At 39.5% G+C, this 24,782-nt stretch overlaps 2 protein-coding genes across 2 annotated transcripts; both read right to left on the reverse strand.

The window, feature by feature from the left end:
* Positions 1 to 9,276: 9,276 nt before the first annotated feature.
* On the reverse strand, positions 9,277 to 10,924 carry LOC118625442 (gamma-crystallin C). Its single transcript, XM_036254438.1, has 3 exons — positions 10,874 to 10,924; positions 10,526 to 10,768; positions 9,277 to 9,601 (listed from the first exon to the last, which is right to left on the reverse strand). The coding sequence occupies exons 1-3, from the start codon at positions 10,880 to 10,882 to the stop codon at positions 9,329 to 9,331; spliced, it is 525 nt and encodes a 174-aa protein (XP_036110331.1). The 5' UTR covers positions 10,883 to 10,924; the 3' UTR covers positions 9,277 to 9,328.
* A 6,940-nt stretch (positions 10,925 to 17,864) lies between these two features.
* LOC118625359 (gamma-crystallin B) lies at positions 17,865 to 20,123 on the reverse strand. The gene is made up of 3 exons (XM_036254286.1): positions 20,015 to 20,123; positions 19,679 to 19,921; positions 17,865 to 18,206 (listed from the first exon to the last, which is right to left on the reverse strand). The coding sequence occupies exons 1-3, from the start codon at positions 20,021 to 20,023 to the stop codon at positions 17,931 to 17,933; spliced, it is 528 nt and encodes a 175-aa protein (XP_036110179.1). The 5' UTR covers positions 20,024 to 20,123; the 3' UTR covers positions 17,865 to 17,930.
* Between the last annotated feature and the right edge of the window lie 4,659 nt (positions 20,124 to 24,782).

Below are 24,782 nucleotides of genomic sequence, written 5' to 3' on the forward strand. Positions count from 1 at the left end.
GTTCCTCCATGTCATCTCAAATGATAAGAGACCTTTCTTTCTTACAGCTGCATAATACTCCATTGTATATGTGTACCACAGATTTTTTATCCACTCATCTACTGATGGACACTTGGATTGTTTCCAGATCTTGGCTACTGTAAATAGTGCTGCTATGAACATAGAGGTGCATATATTCTTCCTGATTAGTGTCTCAGGCTTCTTAGGGTATATTCCTAGAAGTGGGATCACTGGGACAAATGGAAGTTCAATTTTTAACTTTTTGAGGTAACACCATATTGTCTTCCATAGTGGCTTCAACCACTCTGCATTCCCACCAGCAGTGTATTAGAGTCCCCTTTTCTCCACACCCTCGCCAACACTTGTTGTTTGATGATTTGTTGATGGCGGCCATTCTGACAGGTGTGAGGTGATACCTCATTGTTGTTTTAATTTGCATTTCTCTGATGATTAGTGATGTTGAGCATTTCTTTATATGTCTCTTGGCCATTTGTATGTCCTGTTTGGAGAGGTGTCTATTCAGCTCCTCTGCCCATTTTTTAATTGGGTTCTTTGTCTTCCTTTTGTTGAATTGTATGAGTACTCTGTATATTTTGGCAATTAATCCCTTATCTGATGTATCATTGGCAGTTATGCTCTCCTATACAGTGGGTTGCCTTTCCATTTTGATGATTGTTTTTTTTGCTGTGCAAAAGCTTTTTAGTTTGATGTAGTCCCATGTGTTCATTTTTTCCTTTGTTTCTCTTGCCTTAGGTGTGGTATCAGTAAAAATTCTGCTCTGTATGATGTCTGAAATTTTGTTGCCTACATTTTCTTCTAGAATTTTTATGGATTCATGAGTTACATTTAAGTCTTTTATCCATTTTGAGTTTATTTTTGTGTATGGTGTAAGTTGGTGGTCTAGCTTCATTTTTTTTTTTTAAGTAGCTGTCCAATTTTTCCAACGCCATTTATTTTTTACTTTATTTTTTTTATTCTCACCCAAGGACATTTTTTCCATTTTTGTTCAGATACAGTGGGAGGGAGAGAGTGGAAGAGAGAGAGAGAGAGAGAGAGAGAGAGAGAAACATTGACGTGAAAGGAACACATTGAGTGGCTGCCACCTGCACAACCCAACCAGGGCCGGGGACAAACTGCAACCAAGGCACATGCCCCTAGTGGGAACCAAACCCAGGTCTCTCTGGACTGCAGGCTGACACTCTAACTGCTGAGCCAAACCGGCCAGGGCCCAACACCATTTATTTATTTATTTATTTATTTATTTTTTAATCCTCACCCGAGGACATTTTTCCATTTTTTGTTCAGGTAGAGTGGGAGGGAGAGAGAGGAACAGAGAGAGAGAGAGAGAGAGAGAGAGAAACATCGGTGTGAAAGGGACACATTGAGTCGCTGCCACCCGCACGACTGACCAGAGCCAGGGACAAACTGCAACCGAGGTACATGCCCCTAGCGGGAACCGAACCCGGGTCTCTCAGGACCGCAGGCCGACGCTTTAACCGCTGAGCCAAACTGGCAGGGCCCAATACCATTTATTGAAGAGACTGTCTTTTTTTTTTTTTTATGAATTGTTTATTTATTTTTTTGTTACAGATATTTTACCTTTTTACCCCATTGGCACCCCCCACCCCACCCCACCTCCCCCCCGTCCCCGACTTAATTGTTCATGTCCATTGGTCATGCATACATGCATATAAGTTCTGTGGTTTATCTCTTCCCACCCCCACACACCCCCACCGCCTCTTCTGAGGGATGTCAGTCTGTGCCCTACTTCCATGTTTCTGGGTCTACTGTATTCCTCAGACTTTTATGTTCATTATATTCCGTATATAAGTGAGATCATGTGGTATTTGTCTTTTTCTGCTTGGCTTCTTTCACTTAGGATAATACTTTCCAGGTCCCTCCATGTCGTCTCAAAGGATAAGAGATCTTTCTTTCATACCGCTGCATAGTACTCCATTGTGTATATGTACCACCGCTTTTTTATCCTTTCGTCTACTGGTGGACACTTGGGCTGTTTCCAGATCTTAGCTATTGTAAATAGTGCTGCTATGAACATGGGGGTACATATATTCTTCCTGATTGGTGTTTCAGGCTTCTTAGGGTATATTCCCAGCAGTGGGATCACTGGGTCAAATGGAAGTTCAATTTTTAATTTTTTGAGGTAGCACCATATTGTTTTCCATAGCGGCTGCACCAGTCTGCATTCCCACCAGCAGTGTATTAGAGTCCCCTTTTCTCCACACCCTCGCCAACACTTGTTGTTTGATGATTTGTTGATGGCGGCCATTCTGACAGGTGTGAGGTGATACCTCATTGTTGTTTTAATTTGCATCTCTCTGATGATTAGTGATGTTGAGCATTTCTTCATATGTCTTTTGGCCTTTGTATGTCCTGTTTGGAGAGGTGTCTATTCAGCTCCTCTGCCCATTTTTTAATTGGGTTCTTTGTCTTCCTTTTGTTGAGTTGTATGAGCACTCTGTATATATTGGAAATTAATCCCTTATCTGATACATCATTGGCAATGATGTTCTCCCATACAGTGGGTTGCCTTTCCATTTTGATGATTGTTTCTTTTGCTATGCAGAAGCTTTTTAGTTTGATGTAGTCCCATGTGTTCATTTTCTCCTTTATTTCTGTTGCCTTAGGTGATGTATCAGTGAAAATTCTGCTCCGTATGATGTCCGAAATTTTGTTGCCTACATTTTCTTCTAGAATTTCTATGGATTCATGGGTCACGTTTAAGTCTTTTATCCATTTTGAGTTTATTTTTGTGTATGGTGTAAGTTGATGGTCTAGTTTCATTTTTTTGCATGTAGCTGTCCAATTTTCCCAACACCATTTATTAAAGAGGCTGTCTTTACTCCACTGTATGCTCTTGCCACCTTTGTCAAATATTAATTGAGCGTGTTGCCTTGGTTCCACTTCTGGGTTTTCAGTTCTGTTCCACTGGTCTATATGCCTGTTCTTGTGCCAGTACCAGGCTGTTTTGGTTACAGTCGCTTTGTAGTATAACCTGATATCTGGTATTGTGATCCCACCTACTTTGTCCTTCTTTTTCAAGATTGCTGTGGCTATTCGGGGTCTTTTTTGGTTCCATATGAACTTTTGAAGTATTTGTTCTAGTTCTATGAAATATGTCGTTGGTATTTTGATGGGGATTGCATTGAATCTATAGATTGCTTTGGGTAGTATGGACATTTTAATGATGTTAATTCTTCCAATCCATGAACAGGGTATGTGCTTCCACTTTTTTATATCTTCCTCTATTTCTTTTTTCAATGACCTGTAGTTTTCTGCAAATAGGTCCTTTACTTCTTTGGTAAAGTTTATTCCTAGGTATCGTAATTTTTTTGGAGCGATGGTAAATGGGATTGTTTTTTCAGTTTCTCTTTCTGTGAGTTCATCATTGGTGTACAAGAATGCCGTCAATTTCTTGACGTTAATTTTGTATCCTGCTACTTTGCCAAATTCATTTATTAAGTCTAGTAGATTTTTGATGGAGTCTTTAGGGTTTTCTATGTATAATATCATGTCATCTGTAAATAATGATAGTTTCACTTCCTCCTTTCCAATTTGGATCCCTTTTATTTTTTCTTCATGTCTGATTGTTGTGGCTAAGACTTCCAGTACAATGTTAAATAAGAGTGGCGAAAGTGGACATCCCTGTCTTGTTCCTGTTCTTAATGGAAATGTTTTTAGTTTCTGTCCATTGAGTATGATGTTGGCTGTAGGTCTTTCATATATGGCCTTTATTATGTTGAGATATGATCCCTCTATTCCTACATTGCTGAGCGTTTTTATCAGAAATGGATGCTAGATTTTGTCGAATGCTTTTACAGCATCTATTGATATGATCATGTGGTTTTAATCCTTCATTTTGTTTATGTGGTGTATCACATTTATTGATTTGGGAATATTGTACCAGCCTTGCATCCCTGGAATGAATCCCACATGGTCATGGTGAATAATTGTTTTGATGTATTTCTGGATCCGATTTGCTAATATTTTGTTCAGGATTTTGGCGTCTATGTTCATCAGGGATATTGGCCTGTAGTTTTCTTTCTTCGTAGTGTCTTTTTCTGGTTTTGGAATTAGAATTATGCTGGCCTCATAGAACGTGTTTGGAAGTCTTCCTTCTTCTTGAATTTTTTGAAATAGTTTGAGGAGAATGGGTGTTAGTTCTTTTTTGAATGTTCGGTAAAACTCCCCCGTGAAGCCATCTGGGCCTGGGCTTTTGTTTCCTGGGAGAGTCTTGATTACCTCTTCAATTTCCTTAGTTGTTATTGGTCTGTTCAAGTTTTCTATCTCTTCCAGGAATAGTTTTGGGAGACTGTGTGTTTCTAGAAATTTGTCCATTTCACTTAGATTGTCGAATTTGTTGCCATATAGTTGTTCATAGTAGTTGTTAATGATCTTTTGTATTTCCGTGGTGTTGGTTGTTACGTCTCCTCTTTCATTTCTGATTTTGTGTATTTGGGTTCTCTCTCTTTGTTTCTTGGTGAGTCTAGCTAAGGGTCCATCAATCTTGTTTATCTTTTCGAAAAACCAGCTTGAAGAGACTGTCTTGACTCCACTGTATGCGCTTGCCACCTTTGTCAAATATTAATTGAGCATATTGTCTTAGGTCAATTTCCGGGTTCTCTGTTCTGTTCCATTGATCTATCTGCCTGTTCTTGTGCCAGTACCAGGCTGTTTTGATTACAGTGTCTTTGTAGTATAACCTGATATCTGATAATGTGATCCCTCCTACTTTGTTCTTTTTTTTAAGGTTGCTGTGGCTATTCGGGGTCTTTTTTGGTTCCATATAAACTTTTGGAGTATTTGTTCTAGTTCTGTGAAATATGTCATTGGTATTTTGATGGGGATTGCATTGATTCTGTAGATTGCTTTGGGTAGTATGGACATTTTAATGATGTTAATTCTTCCAATCCATGAACAAGGTATGTGCTTCCACTTTTTTATATCTTCCTCTATTTCTTTTTTCAATGACCTGTAGTTTTCTATGAAGAGGTCCTTTACTTCTTTGGTTAGGTTTATTCTTCGGTATCTTAATTTTTTGGCTGCGATGGTAAATGGGATTGCTTTTTTAGTTTCTATTTATATGAGTTTATTATTGGTGTATAAGAATGCCATCACATTTCTTGACGTTAATTTTGTATTCTGCTACTTTATCAAATTCATTTGTTAAGTCTAGTGGATTTTTGATGGAGTCTTTAGAGTTTTCTATGTACAATATCATGTCATCTGCAAATAATGACAGCTTCACTTCCTCCTTTCCAATTTGGATCCCCTTTATTTTTTCTTCAGGTCTAATTGATGTGGCCAGGACTTCCAGTATTATGTTGAATAAGATTGGTGAGAGTGGGCATCCCTGTCGTGTTCCCATTCTTAAGGGGAATGCTTTTAGGTTTTGCCCATTGTTGGCTGTAGGTTTTTTAAATATGGTTTTTATTATGTTGAGATATGATCCCTCTATTCCCACAATGCTGAGCGTTTTTATCAGAAATGGGTGCTGGATTTTGTCAAATGCTTTTCCAGCATCTATTGATATGATCATATAGTTCATTTTGTTTATGTGATGTATCACATCTATTGATTTGAGAATATTGTACCATCCTTGCTTCACTGGGATGAATCCCATTTGGTCATGGTCAATAATTTTTTTGATATATTGCTGGATCTGATTTGCTAATATTTTGTTAAGAATTTTGGCATCTATGTTTATCAGGGATATTGGCCTGTAGTTTTCTTTCTTTGTAGTGTTTTTTATCTGGTTTTGGAATTAGGATTATGCTGGCATCATAAAATGAGTTTGAAAGTATTCCGTCTTCTTGGATTTTTTTGAATAGTTTGAGGAGAATGGGTATTAGCTCTTCTTAGAATGTTTGGTAAAACTCCCCCATGAAGTCATCCGGGCCTGGGCTTTTGTTTGCTGGGAGTTTCTTAATTACATCTTCATTTCCCTTTGTTGTTATTGATCTGTTCAAGTTTTCTATCTCTTCCTGGTTCAGTTTTGGGAGGCTGTGTGTTTCTAGAAATTTGCCCATTTCTCCTAGATTGTCCAATTTGTTGGCGTATAATTGTTCATAGTATGTTTCGATGATCCTTTGTATTTCTGTGGTGTCAGTTGTTACTTCTCCTCTTTCGTTTCTGATTTTATTTGGTTTCTCTCTTTTTGTTTCTTGGTGAGTCTGGCTAAAGGTCCATCGATCTTGTTTATCTTTTCAAAGAACCAGTTTTTTTTGTTTCATTGATCTTTTGAAATTTTTTTTTTTTTTTTATCTCTATGTCATTTATTTCTGCTCTGACCTTTACTATTTCCTTCCTCCTACTAGCTCTGGGTTTTTCTTTTTGTTTACTTTCTAGTTCTTTAAGTTGTAGGGTTAGAAAGTCAATTAGGAAATTTTTTTGTTTCTTGAGGTAGGCCTGTAGTGCTAGAACTTCCCTCTCAGGACTGCTTTTGCTGTGTCCCATATCATTTTGTGTTGTTGTGTGTTTGTTTTCATTGGTTTCCAGAAAGTTTTTAATTTCTTCCTTGATCTCGTTAGTAACCCATTTGTTGTTTAATAACATACTATTCAGCCTCCAAGTGTTTGAATATTTTTGTGTGTTTTTATTGTAATTGAGTTCTATAAGAACTACTTGATTTAAAGAATATAAAAAAATATGGTGAGCATTTTTATGGGGAATTTGTTTGTTATAATGCTTCAAAATCTTGTCTTAGGGTTGTTTCAAAAATTATTCCTCCATTGAACCCCCACATTAAGGCCAGCATAACAGTTAAGAACATTAGACAAACCTGATCTCATCCTTGCTCCTTCTAACTAGGGGACTTGGGGCATGTTATTTAATTTAGCTCAATCTCAGTGTTTTTTTTTTCCACATGAAATAATAGGCTTAGTTTATCTCGTATATAAGCTATTTGGATCAAGCTAAATTTTTCACCTTCAAAATAATGTTTCTTATATGTAAGCCAAATCATTATGCTGTACATTTAGTACTTGTATGGTGCTGTATGTAAATTATATCTCAACAAAACTGGAAAATCAATGTTCTTCATTAAATACAGTTTTACTATAAAACTGTCATACTCTTCTTTGTCAGGTGACATTTTCATTTTAACTGAAGTAGTATTACTCAAGTATATCCATGCTTGTCTGCCTCCACTGTCATCAATCTTTATTATTCTCAAAGCCCTTTACTAAAGTAAAGGCACAAACTGATCATAAAAAGTGATTGGAAGCTGGTTCCTCCCAATTCCCTTTTGGAATTCCAAAGAAGAAAATGGCCATTTCATGTTGGATTGCAAGCTCATTGTGATTTTGCATGAGGGAAAGAGTGAAAAGAAGTCATTTACTAAATGTTTGGATTGTTATTAGAATTTCTCTTCCTTAGAAGATTTATATGTGAGTCCCAAGCACTTTTAGCACAAGAAACAAGAAAGTTTTGTAGCTCTGGGTCATTGTTAAAATGTCTCCCAAAGCATGGGAGGGACATTGGAGAATTCATTTTGCTTTTACCCCAAGACCAGTAAGTGAGACAAAGGAATAAAGGGGCAGAAAGGTAGAAGACAGAGGGAGGTAGTGAACGGAGCAGTAAGAAGAAAGGAAGACAGCTAGAGGAGGAAGTGGTAGGGAAATGGTGACCAGCTTCTTTCTAACCTCCAGTTCCCCAGCAAAAGGACAAAGGCAGAAGTGGCTACTCCTTCCTGTGCAACCTTCTGTCTGTTGTGGCAAGGTCAGCTTTTTTTCTATTTGCAGGAAACTATTTTCATTGGAGATGCTTTCCCAAAACAGGGGGGAAAAGTGTCACAGAAAAGTTAGGTGTATAAAAGGAAGTGTTAAACGTGTATGTCCTACCAAGAAAACACTTCTGCCTCCCCAAATGTCAAGGAATAGAAACACATCTCATGAGAAATATGTAAATACATATATTCTATTTATTTCCCCTAATAGTTTGTTATAGGAAGACTTTAAAACTCTTCTCTAAGCAAAAGTACTCAATAAACAAAAGTGATTGCATAAGTATTATTTAGTACTTGGGCAGTACTTGACTCTAAAGGGTGATTATATACTTATTATTTAGTGTTAATATTTAGTATTTTTTTATAAAGCTCTGTGGTGGTAGGGATAATGCCTTTCATTTGTTTGTTTTGATTGTTTTTGCATCCCCAGTGTCACATTTGGCAGGCCTATACTAGGTGCTCAATAAATAGTGAAGATCCTAACTCAGAGAAGTTATGATCTCTGGTGGTAATAATTGGGCAGAGTCTTAAATAAAAAAAATATTTTGTGGTATGAGCAGGCAGTCTCATTTCTAGGTCTCTATCCTCCAATAATTATGACATGTGCAGATAAAGGTATATATGCAATATTCTTTGCAGCTTGTTTGCAAAATTAACATTGGAAAAGCCCAGTCACCAACAGATAAATGGTGAAATAACCTAGGGGACCTCCAAACAATGGCATACAATGTTGCTGTTTAACAGAATAAAGTAATAACCTAGATATATATCCATATCATACCACATGTTAAAAGCAAGTTGTAGACTAATATATACAGCATGATTCCATTTTGGCTTTCTTCAATGTGCCTTTAAATTCGAGACTGCTTTATTGTAGTAAAAGAATTTTTATGTTTGTGGTACACTATATCATGCAAATCTATTTAAAATATGAATGTGTATCTCATTCATTCATTTATATTAGCTGGATGTCATGTACAACTATGCAGTTTCTGCTCTTCATGCAATATTTGGACCAGCAGCTGTACTGGCCAAGAGGTGCACCCCAACTGGAAGCCATTTTAGAATAGGAAGGAGGGTCTGTAACTGAGACCAAAAGTTTGACAATGGCCAATGACAGCCCTGGCATCAGTTACATAATACTGTGCTTAAAAATGAACAAAACTATAATTCCTTATATAGTATAGTCAGTCTTTTTGCCAAGTGGGTTTTTCTTCACCACTCATCACTGACCCTCTGTGACCTCCAACCATCTCTTGTGTCAAAAGGAATGTTGTTCCTCAAAGCAGAGACCGAAGGCACCTGTCCCATTTCTCTGTTGACCCGCCTTGCATTCGTAGATAAGCTACCTCCTCTCTCCACTCCCACTTCTGAACCCCGGCAAGACTTAGTCTACCTTCTAGAGCAGACCCCTTCCTACTTATTCACTCTTCATTCAAAGGACTCCATAAATGCTTCCTTTACCAGGGAGTTTTTACTGGTGAATTAATTGGCACACAATGAAAGAAAAACAGAAGCCAGTAATTGCCAACAATACAGACTAAATACTTTATTAGGTTCCAAACTGAGAAAATGTGGACCTATTTAGTATAAATCCACCACCCTCCGCAAAGAGCCAGCCTTGGCATCCCCCGCCCCCCAGTCGTGGTAGCGCCTGTACTCTTGGGGCCTCAGCAGGTACTGCCGCCCTTGGTAGTTGGGCATCTCGTAGAGGACCCAGCAGCCCTCCAGCACCTGCAGGGAGCGGACCTCACCCAGGTGGAAGCGGTCCTGGATGCAGGAGCAGTCCTCGCTCAGCTCCATCATGTGGCCTTTGTGGTCCTCTCTCTCATAGAGCCGCAGCCTGTGGGAGCCCATCTGCTTGGTCCAGACAGAGAAGAAGCAGAAGGAGCAGAAGCAACAGGACAACAGGTGAACTTGGTGGGTTGGGGCAGGACTGTCTGTAAAAAGCTGAGCCTCTAAGATGACTGTGAATGCTGTGTATGGATCTGTGTCCTACTAGCATTAACAAATATTTGCATACTTGCTTTCTATTTCTTATCTAGGAGATGTAGTTTTAAAGAGATCCAAAGTCTGGGTTTGAGTCCTCTGAGAGCTCAAATATCTTGTTTTCTTAACTCTCAATTACCAAATTCCTTGATTCCTAGGCGTTAAACCAATATTAGAGGAAAAATATAAAGTTTTTTGACTAGTATTCTTTTGATCTGAGTATGATCTCCCAAACGTATATACATATACATTTTCCACTAAAGTAAAATTTTAAAAATCACATACTTCAGTGAAAATTGATTTAGTCCCTTGAAATCATAATTCAACTAATTTTCCAAATTAAGACCAATTACTTTTTCCAAAGTTGAACATTGCCTTTGGATAGTCTATACTAACAATAGAGTTTTCAATATTTACTAGTCTACAGTAGAACATTTTTTGTTCATAATCAATTCTTTTACCATAGGTAAACATTTATTTATTAGAAATACTGCCTCCTTATGTCCAATCAATTTTCCATTTGCAAGTTTTGTTTTATATCCACTATGTTATTACATTTGTTAGACAACTTTTGATTCACCTATTGGTAGCAAACATTAAAAATAAAATGGTCTTTTTCCCTAGGTGAATTCTTCCATATATTCAGTGCTGTTTTTGTGCGGGTATCTATCTGGCTTAGGCAAGTATCTGAAGCCCACTTAATCCTTGGGTGAAGCCCTCCTTCGCCCTAACCCCCCTCAGTAATACTGTGAGACCCCTTAGGCAGCGCGATGGCCACCAAGCCACACTCACTGGGGGGATGAGGCGGCAGGAGCGGACCGAGTCGCTCAGGCCCATCCACTGCTGGTGGTCCGAGTAGTCGCCGCGCCGCAGGAAGTACTGGGGGCCCTGGAAGTTGGGGCGCTCATACAGCATCCAGCAGCCGCTGTCCACGCGGATGGAGCCGCAGCGGCTCAAGTAGGGCTGCAGGTTGGGGTGGTCGCTGCTGCACTCGAAGCAGCGGCCCTGGAAGCCGCGGTCCTCGTAGAAGGTGATCTGTAAAGGAAGAAGAATTCCGAATTAAATCATCTGCTCCCAATAGATCTTGTATAGAGGTTTCTTTTCTGTTTTGTGTTTTAATTTAACGTGTGTCCCTCTCACCTTGCCCATGGCTGGTGACACGTGCGAGCTCAGGGGACGCGGGCAGCGGGCTATATAGCAGGCCGGCTGCTGCGCTGGCGGGAACAGCACAAAGGGGCCGGGGGAGGGGATTTCGTGGATCCCTTACATGCTGCGTTCAGTGGAAATGCCTGTGGCGTTGCCCTCGTTTTCTGGTATATTCTAACGCTGTCCAGTACGAGTCCCAGATGAGTCCCTACAGTTGCTTTTATTCGGATTCTCAGTGTTTTCTAAATTTATCAGCACATCAGTCTGAACTTTTGACCTGAAATGCATGTGTCTGCACATATGATTCAGTTACACCCCATGTATTTTCTGGGGAAAATCTGTGCCTGTATAGAAGTGTCTCAGAATTCCAGGGGTGCTGTCGGGAAGCAAAATGCCACAGCACTGACTACTTTTTCTTGTTAACAGAGACCACTCTGATCTAAATATTTTTTCTTTCCGCGATTTGCCAGTGTAGTACAGGACATGAATCTGGATTCTGATCTTTGCTAGCTTTGACAGAGTTGACCAGATGCTTTAAGGCATAGCTATTAACTTCCTCTTTGTGTACTTTATGTAATTAGAAATCAGAGGCTGGTAGTGAACTTGTGATAAGAACGAAGGCAAAGGTCACTGGGTCCAAGACTGAGATGTTTATTGCTTCATAGATTGCTTTCCTTTTTCCAGGGCTGGGGGAGGCAGCAAAGCTTCAGGGACTGAGAATGTCCACTTAGTAGCCACATAAACTCTCAGAGCATGAGTTATTTCATAATACTTGTCTCATGGTATACAGCACGTTGGATGAGAAAGAAATGAAGAAAAAAGGAAAAAGGAAGGAAACAAGAAAGGAAGGAAGGCAGGCTGACCTTTGCTAGAGCTGACCTGGCACTCAGAGCTAGGCTCTGTTATTCCTCTATTAGACCTAAACAATCTCACAGAATACTAAATGCAGGCAAGGTTACTCTGAGATCATGATGAAATGAGACAAAATAAGGCCATGTCACAATTTTGTCTAAGCACTGACAAAAACAAAGTCAGTGTGCCACCCACAAAATACCAAACACCGTCTCTCTCAGCTGAAATGTTTAACGGCTACTTCTTTACCAACTGCAGCTTTATTCTTGTTCTAGGCTCCCCTTCCCATAAGCAGATTTATTGAGATATCCAACCATAAAATTACCTCTGTTTTCTGACAACATCCAATCTGAAGTGAACCCCTGCTTTTCTAGATCCTTCCCCCAATCACCCAACTAAAGTAGAAATCCTATTAATATACTCCTTCCAGCACCCTCTTATGGAGACAGCTTATGCTTCTCCACAGTGTGTGTCTTCCCTCCATCTAACAAGTAATAAAACCAACTTGTTTTGTGATAAGGGTTCCTAATGATCTTTGGCTAAAGGACATTGACATGAATAAATGAGATTATGTGTATCACATGTTTGGCACCTGGTTGGCACAAATGAGCAGTGAATAAATATTTTATATTGGTAATATTATTACTTATATTAATGACATTATTAAGGATGACTTCAGCCTGTTTATCTCTCTCAAAGATATTCAATTCTCTCAAAGATGCTTGAAAAATCTTTCTGCTATGAGGAAACAGAGACTCTAAATGAAGCACTAGACCAAATGGATTTAGTAGATACCTACAGAGAATTACACCCCAAAACTGCAGAATACACATTCTTCTCAAGTGCACATGGGACATTCTCAAAGATAGACCACATGATAGGACACAAACTAAATCTCTACAAGTTCAAGAAGACTGAAATCATATCAAGCATCTTCTCAGATCACAAGGGTATGAAACTAGAAATCAATTGCAACAAGAACATGCAAAGACATTTCAACACATGGAGGCTAAATAGCATGTTATTAAACAATGAATGGGTTACCATGGAGATCAAGGAAGAAATTAAAAACTTCCTGGAAACCAATGAAAAGGAACACACAACAACACAAAATCTATGGGACGCAGCAAAAGCAGTTCTGAAAGAGAAGTTCATAGCACTACAGGCCTACCTCAAGAAACAAGAAAATTTTCTAATTGACTGTCTAACCTCACAACTTAAAGAATTAGAAAGCAAACAGAAAGAAAACCCCAGAGCAAGTAGAAGGAAGGAAATAGTGACGATCAGAGCAGAAATATGACATAGAGACCAAAAAAACAATTCAAAATATCAATGAAACAAAGAGCTGGTTTTTCGAAAAGATAAATAAGATTGATGATGGACCCTTAGCTAGACTCACCAAAAAACAAAGAGAGAGAACCCAAATACACAAAATCAGAAATGAAAGAGGAGAAGTAACAACTGACACCACAGAAATACATAAGATCGTTAACAGCTACTATGAACAATTATATGGCAACAAATTCGACAATCTAAGCAAAATGGACAAATTTCTAGAAACACATAGTCTCCCAAAACAGGACCGGAAAGAGACAGAAAACTTGAACAAACCAATAATAACTAAGGAAATTGAAGAGGGAATCAAGACTCTCCCAGCAAACAAAAGCCCAGGCCCACATGGCTTCACGGGGAAGTTTTACCGAACATTCAAAAAAGAACTAACACCCATTTTCCTCAAACTATTTCAAAAAATTCAAGAGGAAGGAAGACTTCCAAACTCATTTTATGAGGCCAGCATAATTCTAATTCCAAAACCAGATAAAGACACTACAAAAAAAGAAAACTACAGGCCAATATCCCTGATGAACATAGATGCCAAAATCCTGAACAAAATACTAACAAATCAGATCCAGGAATACATCAAAAAAATTATTCACCATGACCAAGGGGGATTCATCCCAGGGATGCAAGTCTGGTACAATATTCCCAAATGAATAAATGTGATACACCACATAAACAAAATGAAGGATTAAAACCACATGATCATATCAATAGATGCTGAAAAAATCTTCGACAAAATCCAGCATCCATTTCTGATAAAAATGCTCAGCAATGTGGGAATAGAGGGATCATATCTCAACGTAATAAAGGCCATATATGAAAGACTTACAGCCAACATCATACTCAATGGGCAGAAACTAAAAGCATTTCCCTTAAGAACAGGAACAAGACAGGGATGCCCACTTTTGCCACTTCTATTTAACATAGTACTGGAAGTCTTAGCCACAGCAATCAGACAGGAAGAAAAAATAAAGGGGATCCAAATTGGAAAGGAGGAAGTGAAACTGTCATTATTTACAGATAACATGATATTATACATAGAAAACCCTAGAGACTCCATGAAAAATCTACTAGACTTAATAAATGAATTTGGCAAAGTAGCAGGATACAAAATTAATGTCAAGAAATCGATGGCATTCTTGTACACCAATGATGATCTCACAGAAAGAGAAACTGAAAAAAAAATCCCATTTATCATCATGGCAAAAAAATTAAGATACCTAGGAATAAACTTAACCAAAGAAGTAAGGGACCTATTTGCAGAAAACTACAGGTCATTGAAAAAAGAAATAGAGGAAGATATAAAAAAGTGGAAGCACATACCTTGTTCATGGAATGGAAGAATTAACATCATTAAAATGTCCATATTACCCAAAGCAATTTATAGATTCAATGCAATCCCCAACAAAATACCAATGACATATTTTACAGAACTAGAACAAATACTTCAAAAGTTCATATGGAACCAAAAAAGACCTCGAATAGCCACAGTAATCTTGAAAAAGAAGGACAAAGTAGGTGGGATCACAATACCAGATATCAGATTATACTACAAAGCCACTGTAATCAAAACAGTCTGATACTGGCATAAGAACAGGCATATAGACCAGTGCAACAGAACAGAGAACCCAGAAATGGACCCAAGGCAATATGCTTAATTAATATTTGACAAAGGTGGCAAGAGCATACAGTGGAGTAAAGACAGCCTCTTTAATAAATAGTGCTGGGAATATTGGACAGCTACACGCAAAAAAATGAAACTAGACCATCAACTTACTGCATACACAAAAATAAACTCAAAATGGATAAAAGACTTAAATGTGACCCGTGATTCCATAAAAAGGGAAAAAACAGGATGAAAAAGATTTAAAATCTGGACTTTGTATTACAAATTAGGATATGCAGGAGACACTGGTGTGTGTTGGGTACGTAGTTGGACACTAAAGTTATCTCAATTGTTGGTTCATCTTATTGGGGAAAAGGTTATTGGGATCCTATAGGCTATCCTTTCTTCCATTCCACTCTTTCTGGCTGCCTTCTCCTCAGACCCTTTCACTTCTTTGAAGTCCCAGCATTTACTTTAGAGGGAGAGAAAGAGAAAGGGTGGAATTAGGAGTTAGTTTGGGCATAATCTTCCCCTGGCCACTCCCCACTGCAGATTTTTCTTTATGTTGGGATTAGAGCGAGAATGCCATTCTCTTCACCTGTGCCGATTTTCAACAGCAACCGATTTTCAAAAGAAAAACTTGATCCAATGAGATCCAGGGACTCTAATTTTATGAGCTTCCAATTCAGGTGTTTCAGGATAATTGCCATATCTGAGGTTGTGATAAAACTACTTGGCAAATAGTGTAAAATTCAGCACTCCAAGAAACTTTGGGTTTCTAATTCATATTAGATATATTATTATTGGCAAACAGAGGACCATCCAGGAAGCCAGCACTAGTGCTGGGAGTTTAAAGTTTGAAGAATTGAGATTTAGGGACAATGAATACCAAAGACTTCAAGAATATGACTCTTTTCCAGGGAAGGAACCTTTATAAGTGTCCAAACCATGTGCTCCAGTTCCCCTGGGACAGTCTTGATTCATGCATCTTTTTTTTTTTAATCCTCACCCGAGGACATTTTTCCTTTTTTTTGTTCATATAGAGTGGGAGAGGGAGAGAGAGAAACAGACAGACAGACAGACATTGATGTGAAAGGGACACATCAAATGGCTGCCTCCTGCATTACCCAACCAGGGCTGGGGACAAACTGCAACGGTGGTACGTGCCCTTAGTGGGAACCGAACCCGGGTCTCTGTGGACCGCAGGCCGACGCTCTAACCACTGAACCAAATCGGCCAGGGCTTGATTCATGCCTCTTGCCCCAGTGTAATCCTTAACAGTATACCCTTTTATTCTAAAAAATGACTCAGTTTAAGAAATAAAGTTTGCTCTGTTTATAAGCCACTTGGGTAGTACATTTGGAGAGTTTGAGGGCATGGGATGGACAGAGACTCTATAATAACCATGTAGACACAGCTAAGAACAGAGAAGAGAGGAGCAAGAAGGGAAAGAAGACCAGATCACCCAACAGCAGGTTGAAGCTTGCAGACCAGCCAGAGCAGGGCCATCTACTATTGTTGCACTGTAATGATCTAAATTTGCATCTCTCTCTTAGAACCTGCATAATTAAGCTGATTGCACACATTAATGCTTTATGTGAGAGATGGTTCAGGAGTTAAAGGAACTATGTGTTTCATCTGGGTCAGCATGATGCATGGGAGGGATGAGGGAGATACACATGGGAAGGCAAGATGATCCACCAATGACAAGTTAGGAGTTCAGAGTAGATGGTGACTTGAAGAAACAAACCATTCATTCTCTCTAGAATTAAAAGAGACATTGTCCAGCTGGTGTGGCTCAGTGGTTGAACATTGACCCATGCACCAAGAAGGCACCAGTTCGATTCCCGGGCAGGGCACATGCCCAGGTTGTGGGCCCAATCCCCAGTGTGGGGCATGCAGGAGGCAGCCAGTCGATGTTCTCTCTCATCGATGTTTCTACCTTTCTCTCCCTCTCACTTTCTCTCTCAAATCAGTAAAGAAAAAAAGACATATATCTGAATTTGAGTCATTTTGTTAGAATTTCAAAGGCTGAAATACTTAAGATAAATTTTGAACTGAAGCTGTCAGCTTCATGGAATAACTTTTTAAGAAACAGTCCAAAGAACTACATTTAATTATTTAGTCACTGCAGGACGTGATTGAGGGTGTTGTTTACTCAGTGCCCTCTTTACAGACCCACAGGAAAGCTTTCCTTTAGGTTTCAGTACTGGGAATGGTTAGGCTTGTCTTGAATCATTTGTTTATTGTATGGACTCTGTGAGTTGTGGAACTGACCTTGTCTCCTTCTCTCCCTTGGCTGCTGGGTCCAAATCTGGCTCTATCTACAGCGGACAAAGTGCCTTACAGAATGCAGCACAAACTTGAACTTCACCACTGGCTCCATCTCTCTCTCTCTCCTACGCTTGTTTATCCTCTGCTGCAATTTCCTCATTCATTTTCATTTCTTTAATTTATTATGCTGTCATTTTTTTTATTAGTGACTTTAATCCATTCTTAAAAAACAAAGGAAACAAACATACAATCAAACTCCAGAAAATTTAAATTCCTTATTTTCCGTTTAATATTATTTTCTACGTATAATCATAATATTTTATTTCCCATTAAAATGATAGGAGGCTGACTTTCCCTGTGTGCAGGTGGTTTTGGTAAAAATCCTGAAATTCTTCTACAGAGCATGTATAGAAAGCTGACAGGGAATTATATTTGGACTAGAAATCTCATGGAGGAATGGGGTATTGGAAATGAAACTGGGAGAAAAGGAACAGTGGCTGTTAGGCTGGGCATGCGATAGGTGGGAGGGGCCAGTTTATTTGTTTGTTTATGGAGCTGGAGTAACTGTAGATGTTGAGAATGGCTTTCGTCATCAGCTAAGACTTGGACTATATAAACGGAAGATGGTGGGGACAACCAGGAAGGGCAACTTGAGGTCTTTCAGTAAGTACTATTCATCACTGTAGCTGTAAAAATATCCTTGTAAGACCAACCACAAATGGCTTTAGTACAATTAAATTAAACTTTCTTTGAGCTCACATGGTTTAGTCTTTAAAAGAATGCTGATAATAATGTCCTCTCCTTCTCATAAGATATTGTTTCTCCATTTTGAAAACAGGTCATTCTTTTCGCCAAGTGCTAAAATCGCAAATGAATGCTTAGTAGGTTGAAAGAAAGGCAGAACTCTGTTAGTGCCAGAAACACAAGCTAAAATATTTTATTAGATTCTAAAGGAGAAAAGTAGAGAATGTGAATACTTCAGTAAAAATCCATGGCACGTCTAAAAGAACCAACTTTGGCATTCATAGCACCCCAGTCAAGATATCTTCTGTACTCCCCGGGTCTCAGGAGGTACTGCCTTCCCCTGTAGCTGGGCATCTCGTAAAGAACCCAGGAGCCCTCCAGCACGTTAAGGGAGTGGATTTCATTGAGGTGGAAGCGGTCCTGAAGAGAGATACAATCGTCTGTGACCTCTGACATTTGTCCTCTGAAGTCTTCTCTCTCGTAGATCCTCATTCTGTAAGTGCCGGAGTGCTAGGGTGACAGACAGAAAAGAAAAAGTAAATGACCACAGATAAAGAGAAATTGAAGTTCTGGTCCCCACCCCTCTCTGGCCACACATGCTCGGAAGTTCTGAGTTTAAGGTTGTCTCCAGAACAGCCAATCTTCGGAGTGAAAGAGCCTTCCTGGCACCCCATCACCCACTGGAAGTGAGTCTAATAATTTATGGGTAAAACAAGGAACAGAACTCAGCAGCCCTTCAAATGCTACCAAATCTCTGGCCTTAGGAATTAAGATTTGCCTAAAATAAAATGGATTACTTTGAGAAATCCCTTCTCAAAGGTAAAAAGTGAAAGTCATTGGAAAGCCCAGTGTCATTTGATAAATTACTCTTGTTAAAAAAAGAATCAACATTTAGCTGTCTTCTGCAAAACTGTTGATATAGTGTTTATGTACACTATGGAGCATAGGATTACGAAGCTCTTGTGAAAAATTAAGATGACACATTTTCATAACTTCAGTTTCAGTTCAGATTTCAACATATTTGACTCTTTAGCTTCCATTCTGGCCTCTCAACTACTCATTTCCCTCGGCTGCAAAAAGCATTTGCTGTAAGTTCTGTTTGGGTGACACACTATCCCCCATCTCCCCTACTCCATTCTCCTAAGAACACTGCAATCACTCTCTAGGACATACTGAATCTCAAACTAAAGTTTTGGATCTGGCCCTTCCACTAATTTATAACCTCTAAATGAGCTGAGAGGTGCTGACCATGAAATTAGAATAGAAACTAGAAGACGGGGTCTCTCTTCTCCAGGAGGATAATCACATAGAAAAGTGAGCCAACCCAGGCAAAAATATTTTTTATCAATTAAACTGACACGGATTGTATTTCTCAATTTTGCTATATTGGATTTCTGAGTTGATAAAACTCGGAATCACCACTTTAAGAAATTATATCTTGAACAGGTGGTAACTTCAGTCTCCTCTATGTTCTGCTTTTTCTTAGTCTTTGGTCATTTAATTTGGGATTACATTTAAAATACAAAATCTAGGAACATGTGATTAAAAAAAAAAAAGAAAAGAAAAGAAAAGAAATGGCCCTGCTGGTGTGGCGCAGTGGTTGAGCATAGACCCATGCACCAAGAGGTCTCTGGTTCGACCCCAGTCAGGGCACATGCCCAGGTTGTGGGCCAAATCCCCAGTGGGGGGCATGCAGGAGGCGGCCAATCGATGTCCTCTCTCAGCGATGTTTCTATCTCTCTCTCCCTTCCCACCCCCCCCCTCTCCCACTCTATCTGAAGATAAATGGAAAAATATCCTTGGGTGAGGGTTAAAAAAAAAGGAAACAGTTCATGAAGCATGACTTCCCATCTGAGACCCCCTAATAGAATGAACTGCAGGCACTCGGCTCACTTCTGCTCTCTACTTGGAACTACTGGATTGAAGAAGGATCTGTTTTCATGGCTTTCATTTCCAGGGACGGAAGACAGAGCCACACTCACTGGGGGGATGAGGCGGCAGGAGCGGACCGAGTCGCTCAGGCCCATCCACTGCTGGTGGTCCGAGTAGTCGCCGCGCCGCAGGAAGTACTGGGGGCCCTGGAAGTTGGGGCGCTCATACAGCATCCAGCAGCCGCTGTCCACGCGGATGGAGCCGCAGCGGCTCAAGTAGGGCTGCAGGTTGGGGTGGTCGCTGCTGCACTCGAAGCAGCGGCCCTGGAAGCCGCGGTCCTCGTAGAAGGTGATCTGTACAATTAGAGACACGGGAGCATGAGCTCTTTGCCCCGCTGATGAGGCTGCGACAGGGCAAAGGCTGAGCCTCAGGTCCCCGGCACTTACCTTTCCCATCTCGGAGAGGAGGCGTTGGTTCGCGCTGTGTGGGACCAGGGGGCCCTCCGCTCTATATATAGCAGCCCTGACTGCTGCCTCCGCAGGAAACCACACAAAAGGGGCCCATTTCGGTGAGCAGAGGATTTGCAAGCTCCCCGCTCCCCTCCCCGCTGGTCGCTGGGGTTGCTGAATGGTTTATTCTCCTTCTTTCTGGTAGGTTCGGGTAGTTCTAATTCACTACAGCTGTTGTTGCCACGAAAATGAAAAGTCGTTACTCTTTGAGTTGAGCAAAAGGATGAGAGAACTTCTATCCTCATGCTTTTATTTCATAGCCTTCTCTGCCTAATTGACCCCTCAAAGGTCACTAAACTGAGCAATGTAGTCTGCTCAGGGACTGCTGTTTTTTGTTTGTTTGTTTTTAGGAAAACAAAAACAAAAAACTTCTTAAAAGTCAGAATTTAAATAATAAGGAATCTTAAGGGAGAGGGGATCAAGTGAAATAGTCTGAAAATGCTTTGAAAAGCATAGAGCTTAGTTCAAATTCAAGCTTCTATGACCATCATTGTTATTTGGGACTTATCTTGAGTAAAACTGATACCTGACCAGAAATTCATAAGCTCCCGAAGGCTGGGAATTCTCGTCCTTTCTGCCCCTGGGCCCTAGAGCAGCGGCCTGGCCCACCGTTGGCCCGCAGTATGTGGCTTTGACCTGCAAGAGAGCAGAGTCATCGCCTGTCTCCCTTTCACACATCATCCCAGGAGCCTGAATTTCCTTCTGCTGGTGGCTGCCCAGAGTTCTGCCTGCTGTTTGATGTCCCTGACCTCCTTCAGATGTCCTGTGCTCTTTCTTTCCTCTTTGCCATTATGCATTCTTGCTCACTTGATAAAGGTGATTTAAGTCAGTGTAAGGAGTAATTCAGAAAACCTCAAAGTACCATACCGCCTACTTCCTCAGACTTCGGAGATGCTGGACCGCACCCAGGCCAGCTGACAGAGTGCTTTGATGGTATGATTTCACAGTGTGGTATGGGGACCCCCTTGGATCCTCAAGACACTTTCAAGGGGCTCATAAGGTCAAAACAGTTTTCAAAACAATACTAAGGTATTAATTGCCTTTTTCACTCTTATTCTTTTACAAGTGTATTCAGAGGCTCTATGATATTAAAGAAATTTGTAAAAATGTAAAACAGTGTCAGTCTTTTCATTCATTGTTTTTGTTTTAGAAAATATAGTTGTTATTCATAAATATATGTTATCTGTGTTATCATGTAATAGGTTTGCTGTCCAAGGCCCTTCCCTAAAAGAGGGAAACCCAGAGTGAGGAGCGTTCAATCGAGGTGCTTCTATTGGAATAGAACCAGCAGATACTCAGGCCCAGGCATGACGCTCCGTGGAGTGATAGAGTATGAGGTCACAGGCTGGCTCGGGTCTACTTCTCAGCCAATGCCATGTGGCATTGTAGAATTCATCCCAATGCCATGTGACATTGTAGAATTCATCCCAGCCTCTTGAAAACTAGTGATAGCACTAAAAGAGCTCTGAGATGATCTATAAGATCAAGATGTATCCAGGATCAAAAAAAATACCTATAGTGATCTGGACCTATGAAAGGGAACTGTTCCCTACCACTGGAACACCTCTCCTTTCTGGAAGTTTATCAAATCTCACCAAATATTCAAGGCAATCTGGACCCTCTTCTTAGGACATCTCCTCTCAGAACCAGCGTGTACTTGTCTCTCCCTTCTCTGAGTGTCTACATTCACCTCATTACCACCCAACTTAGCACTGAGGCATTGCCTTTTCTCATTTAATATTTTTGGACCACTGTTGACCACTGGTAACTGAAACCTTGAAAAGTGAAACCATGGATAATAGGGGACTACTATATGTATATCATCATATTTATAATTGATCACATATGCTTCTTCATCAAGAAGAAGTCTTAATCTAAAGAATCTTCATTATGAAAAGTTCTATGCATGGCATTATTTATTTTAATAGCTTTATTCAGATATAAGTCATATACTATACAGTTAATTCACTTAAGTGTATAATTCAATAGTTTCAGTATATTCTTAGAAATAAGCAATCATCACCACAGTTTTAGAACATGTTTATTACCACAGTGAAAAGTCCTATACTTTTGAGTTATCATCCTCTTATACACCATCCCTCCAGCACTAAACAACTACTGACCTACTTACTGTCTCTATAGATTTGGGTGTTTCATATAAGTGGAATCATATAACATGAGGTCTTATGTGACTGTTTTCTTTCACTTAACGTAATGTTTTCAAGTTCATCCATGCTGTAGCATGTATCAGTACTTCATTCCTTTTGTGGCCAGATAATATTCCATTATATAGATATATTGCATTTCATTTACCCAATCATCTATTGATGGACATTTGGGTTGTTTCCACCTTTGGCTATTGTGAACAGCACTGCTATGAACATGCATGTATAAGTTTTTGTTTGAACACTCTTTTTCAATTCTTTTCAGTACATACCTAGAAATAGAATGGCTAAGTCATGTGATAACCCTATGTTTAACCATTTGAGAAACTACCTGTTTTCCGCAGTGATTGCACCATTTTATATTCCCACTAGCAATTTATGAGAGTTCCAATTTCTCCACATCCTTGCAAAGTCTTGTTATTTTTTGTTTTCCTCCCTAGAATTATTGTAACCATCTTAGTGAGAATTAAGTGGTATTACATTGTGGTTTTGATTTTAATTTCCCTAATGACTAATGATATTGAGTATCTTTTTTCATTCACTTGTTGGCCAATTGTATATCTTCTTTAGGAAGATGTATATTCAAGGTCTTTGCCTTATTTTTAATTGCATTGTTTGTGTTGTTGAATTGTAAGAGTTCTGTATGTATTCTGGATTCTAGACCCTTATCAGATACATGGTTTGTAAATATTTCCTCCCATTCTGTGAGTTGTCTTTTCACTTTATTGATAGTGTAATTTCATGCATAGAAGGCTCTAATTTTGATGAATTAATTTTTTTATTGTTTGTGCTTTTGGTGTCATATTTAAGAAATATTGCCTAATAAAAGGTCACAGAGGTGTATGCCTATATTTTTTCCTCTAAGAGTCTTATAGTTTGAGTACTTACATTTGTATGTTTGATCTATTTTGAATTAGTTTTTATATATGTAAGAGATAGGAATCCAACTCCATTCTTTTGCATGTGGATATTCATTAGCCTCAGCACCACTGCTGAAAAGTTATACTTTGCCCCATTGAAGTCTTAAATCTTTGCCAAAAATCAGTTGAACATAGACACATGGGTTTATTTCTGATCTCTCAAGTCTATTACACTTATCTATATGTCTATCCTATGCCGGTACCTCAGTGTCTTGACTGCTGTTGCTTTGTGGTAAATTTTGAAATTAAGAAATATGACCCGGCAGGTGTGTCTCAGTGGACTGAGCATCATCTCATGCACCAAGACATCACTGGTTCGATTCCCCATCAGGACACATGCCAGGGTTGCAGGCTCAGTCCCCGGTAGGGGGCGTGTAGGAGGCAATGGATTGATGTTTCTCTCTCACATGAATGTTTCTGTCTCTCCCTTTCCCTTCCTCTCTTTCTAACAAAATCAGTAAAAACATTTAAAAAACAAAAACCAGAAATTGAGAAGTGTGAGTGTTCCCACTTTATTCTTCTTTCTCAAGATTGTTTTGGCTATTTTGAGTCCCTTGCAATTCCAGGAATTTTAAAATCAGCTTATCAGCTTCCACAAATAAGTTAACTGGAACAGAGCACTATTTTTGCTTATATAAATTTGGAAAGAAATCCCATAGCTATGTAGGATAGCAAACATTAATACTTCACTCTGTATAACTGAGTCTTGATAAAAATTCATATTGGAGCTCCAAATAAAGTTGACCATATTGTACTGTTGAATTTGAGGGGACATTGAATTTGAGGATACATTAATTTAGATAACTTAAAGATAACATAATCTTTCTTTATCTTTTCATCATAATTATTATGGGATTTATTTAGTGAGGCAGGAATTTATTATTACCTGCAGTTTTCAATAAGTTAATTTAGGCACAGAGAGCCTAAGAAATGACTTGCTCAAAGAGATAAGCTACTAAGTAGGGTAACCAACCATCCCTGTTTACCTGAGACAGAGAAACTTTCCAGAAGCCAGGACTTTCAGTGATAAATCTGGGAGAGGCCCTAGAAAACTAATCTGAGTTCGTCACTCTACTAGTAAATTGCAGAGGCAGGATAACAACTCAGGACCTTTATGTCTTGGTTTAACCCTTTCTCTTCCAGGTGACCTCATCAACCAGGCTTGACCTTCTCTGCTTTGAGAATTCTGCCTAAAAATCCTCTCTAGTTTCAGCTTTTCTTGACATACCTGAGACTTTGGCTGCCCTAACCCCTTTAGCAATTTCTTGTCTTTGGTGTTCTAGCCACACTGGTTCTATATTTTCTCCCGAGTGTGGGTTCTAATCATTTTCATTATGTTTGTCTTTCCTCTCTTCTTCAGGTGTGGGCTATAGAGGCAGAAAGAGTGCTTTTCTCTCCTTCCCATGTCATGAATGGGGACGCCATAAATACTGCACCTAACCAACAGGAAGTAAGTAGACATTCAAAACACCTGAGCTTCAGCGTCAGGTAAGTGCTGGGGAATCACCACTTACTAGAATTCAGTTATTATTTAAAGACAGGTGAGAGTCACATAGTGCCAAGAACACAACTTGTCTCTTTATTGCATTTCTATATGAATCATAACAAGGAACACACAGC

The sequence above is a fragment of the Molossus molossus genome, unplaced genomic scaffold (assembly GCF_014108415.1).
Source record: "Molossus molossus isolate mMolMol1 unplaced genomic scaffold, mMolMol1.p scaffold_m16_p_11, whole genome shotgun sequence".
In the NCBI taxonomy this organism is placed as follows: domain Eukaryota; kingdom Metazoa; phylum Chordata; class Mammalia; order Chiroptera; family Molossidae; genus Molossus; species Molossus molossus.

What these genes read in the sequence shown, in the direction of transcription:
- LOC118625442 (XM_036254438.1), bottom strand. An exon ending in CCTGCCGCCTCATCCCCCCA is followed by an intron (nt 9,602 to 10,525) that starts GTGAGTGTGGCT and finishes TGGACCAAGCAG; the next exon opens with ATGGGCTCCCACAGGCTGCG.
- LOC118625359 (XM_036254286.1), bottom strand. An exon ending in CCTGCCGCCTCATCCCCCCA is followed by an intron (nt 18,207 to 19,678) that starts GTGAGTGTGGCT and finishes CTGTCACCCTAG; the next exon opens with CACTCCGGCACTTACAGAAT.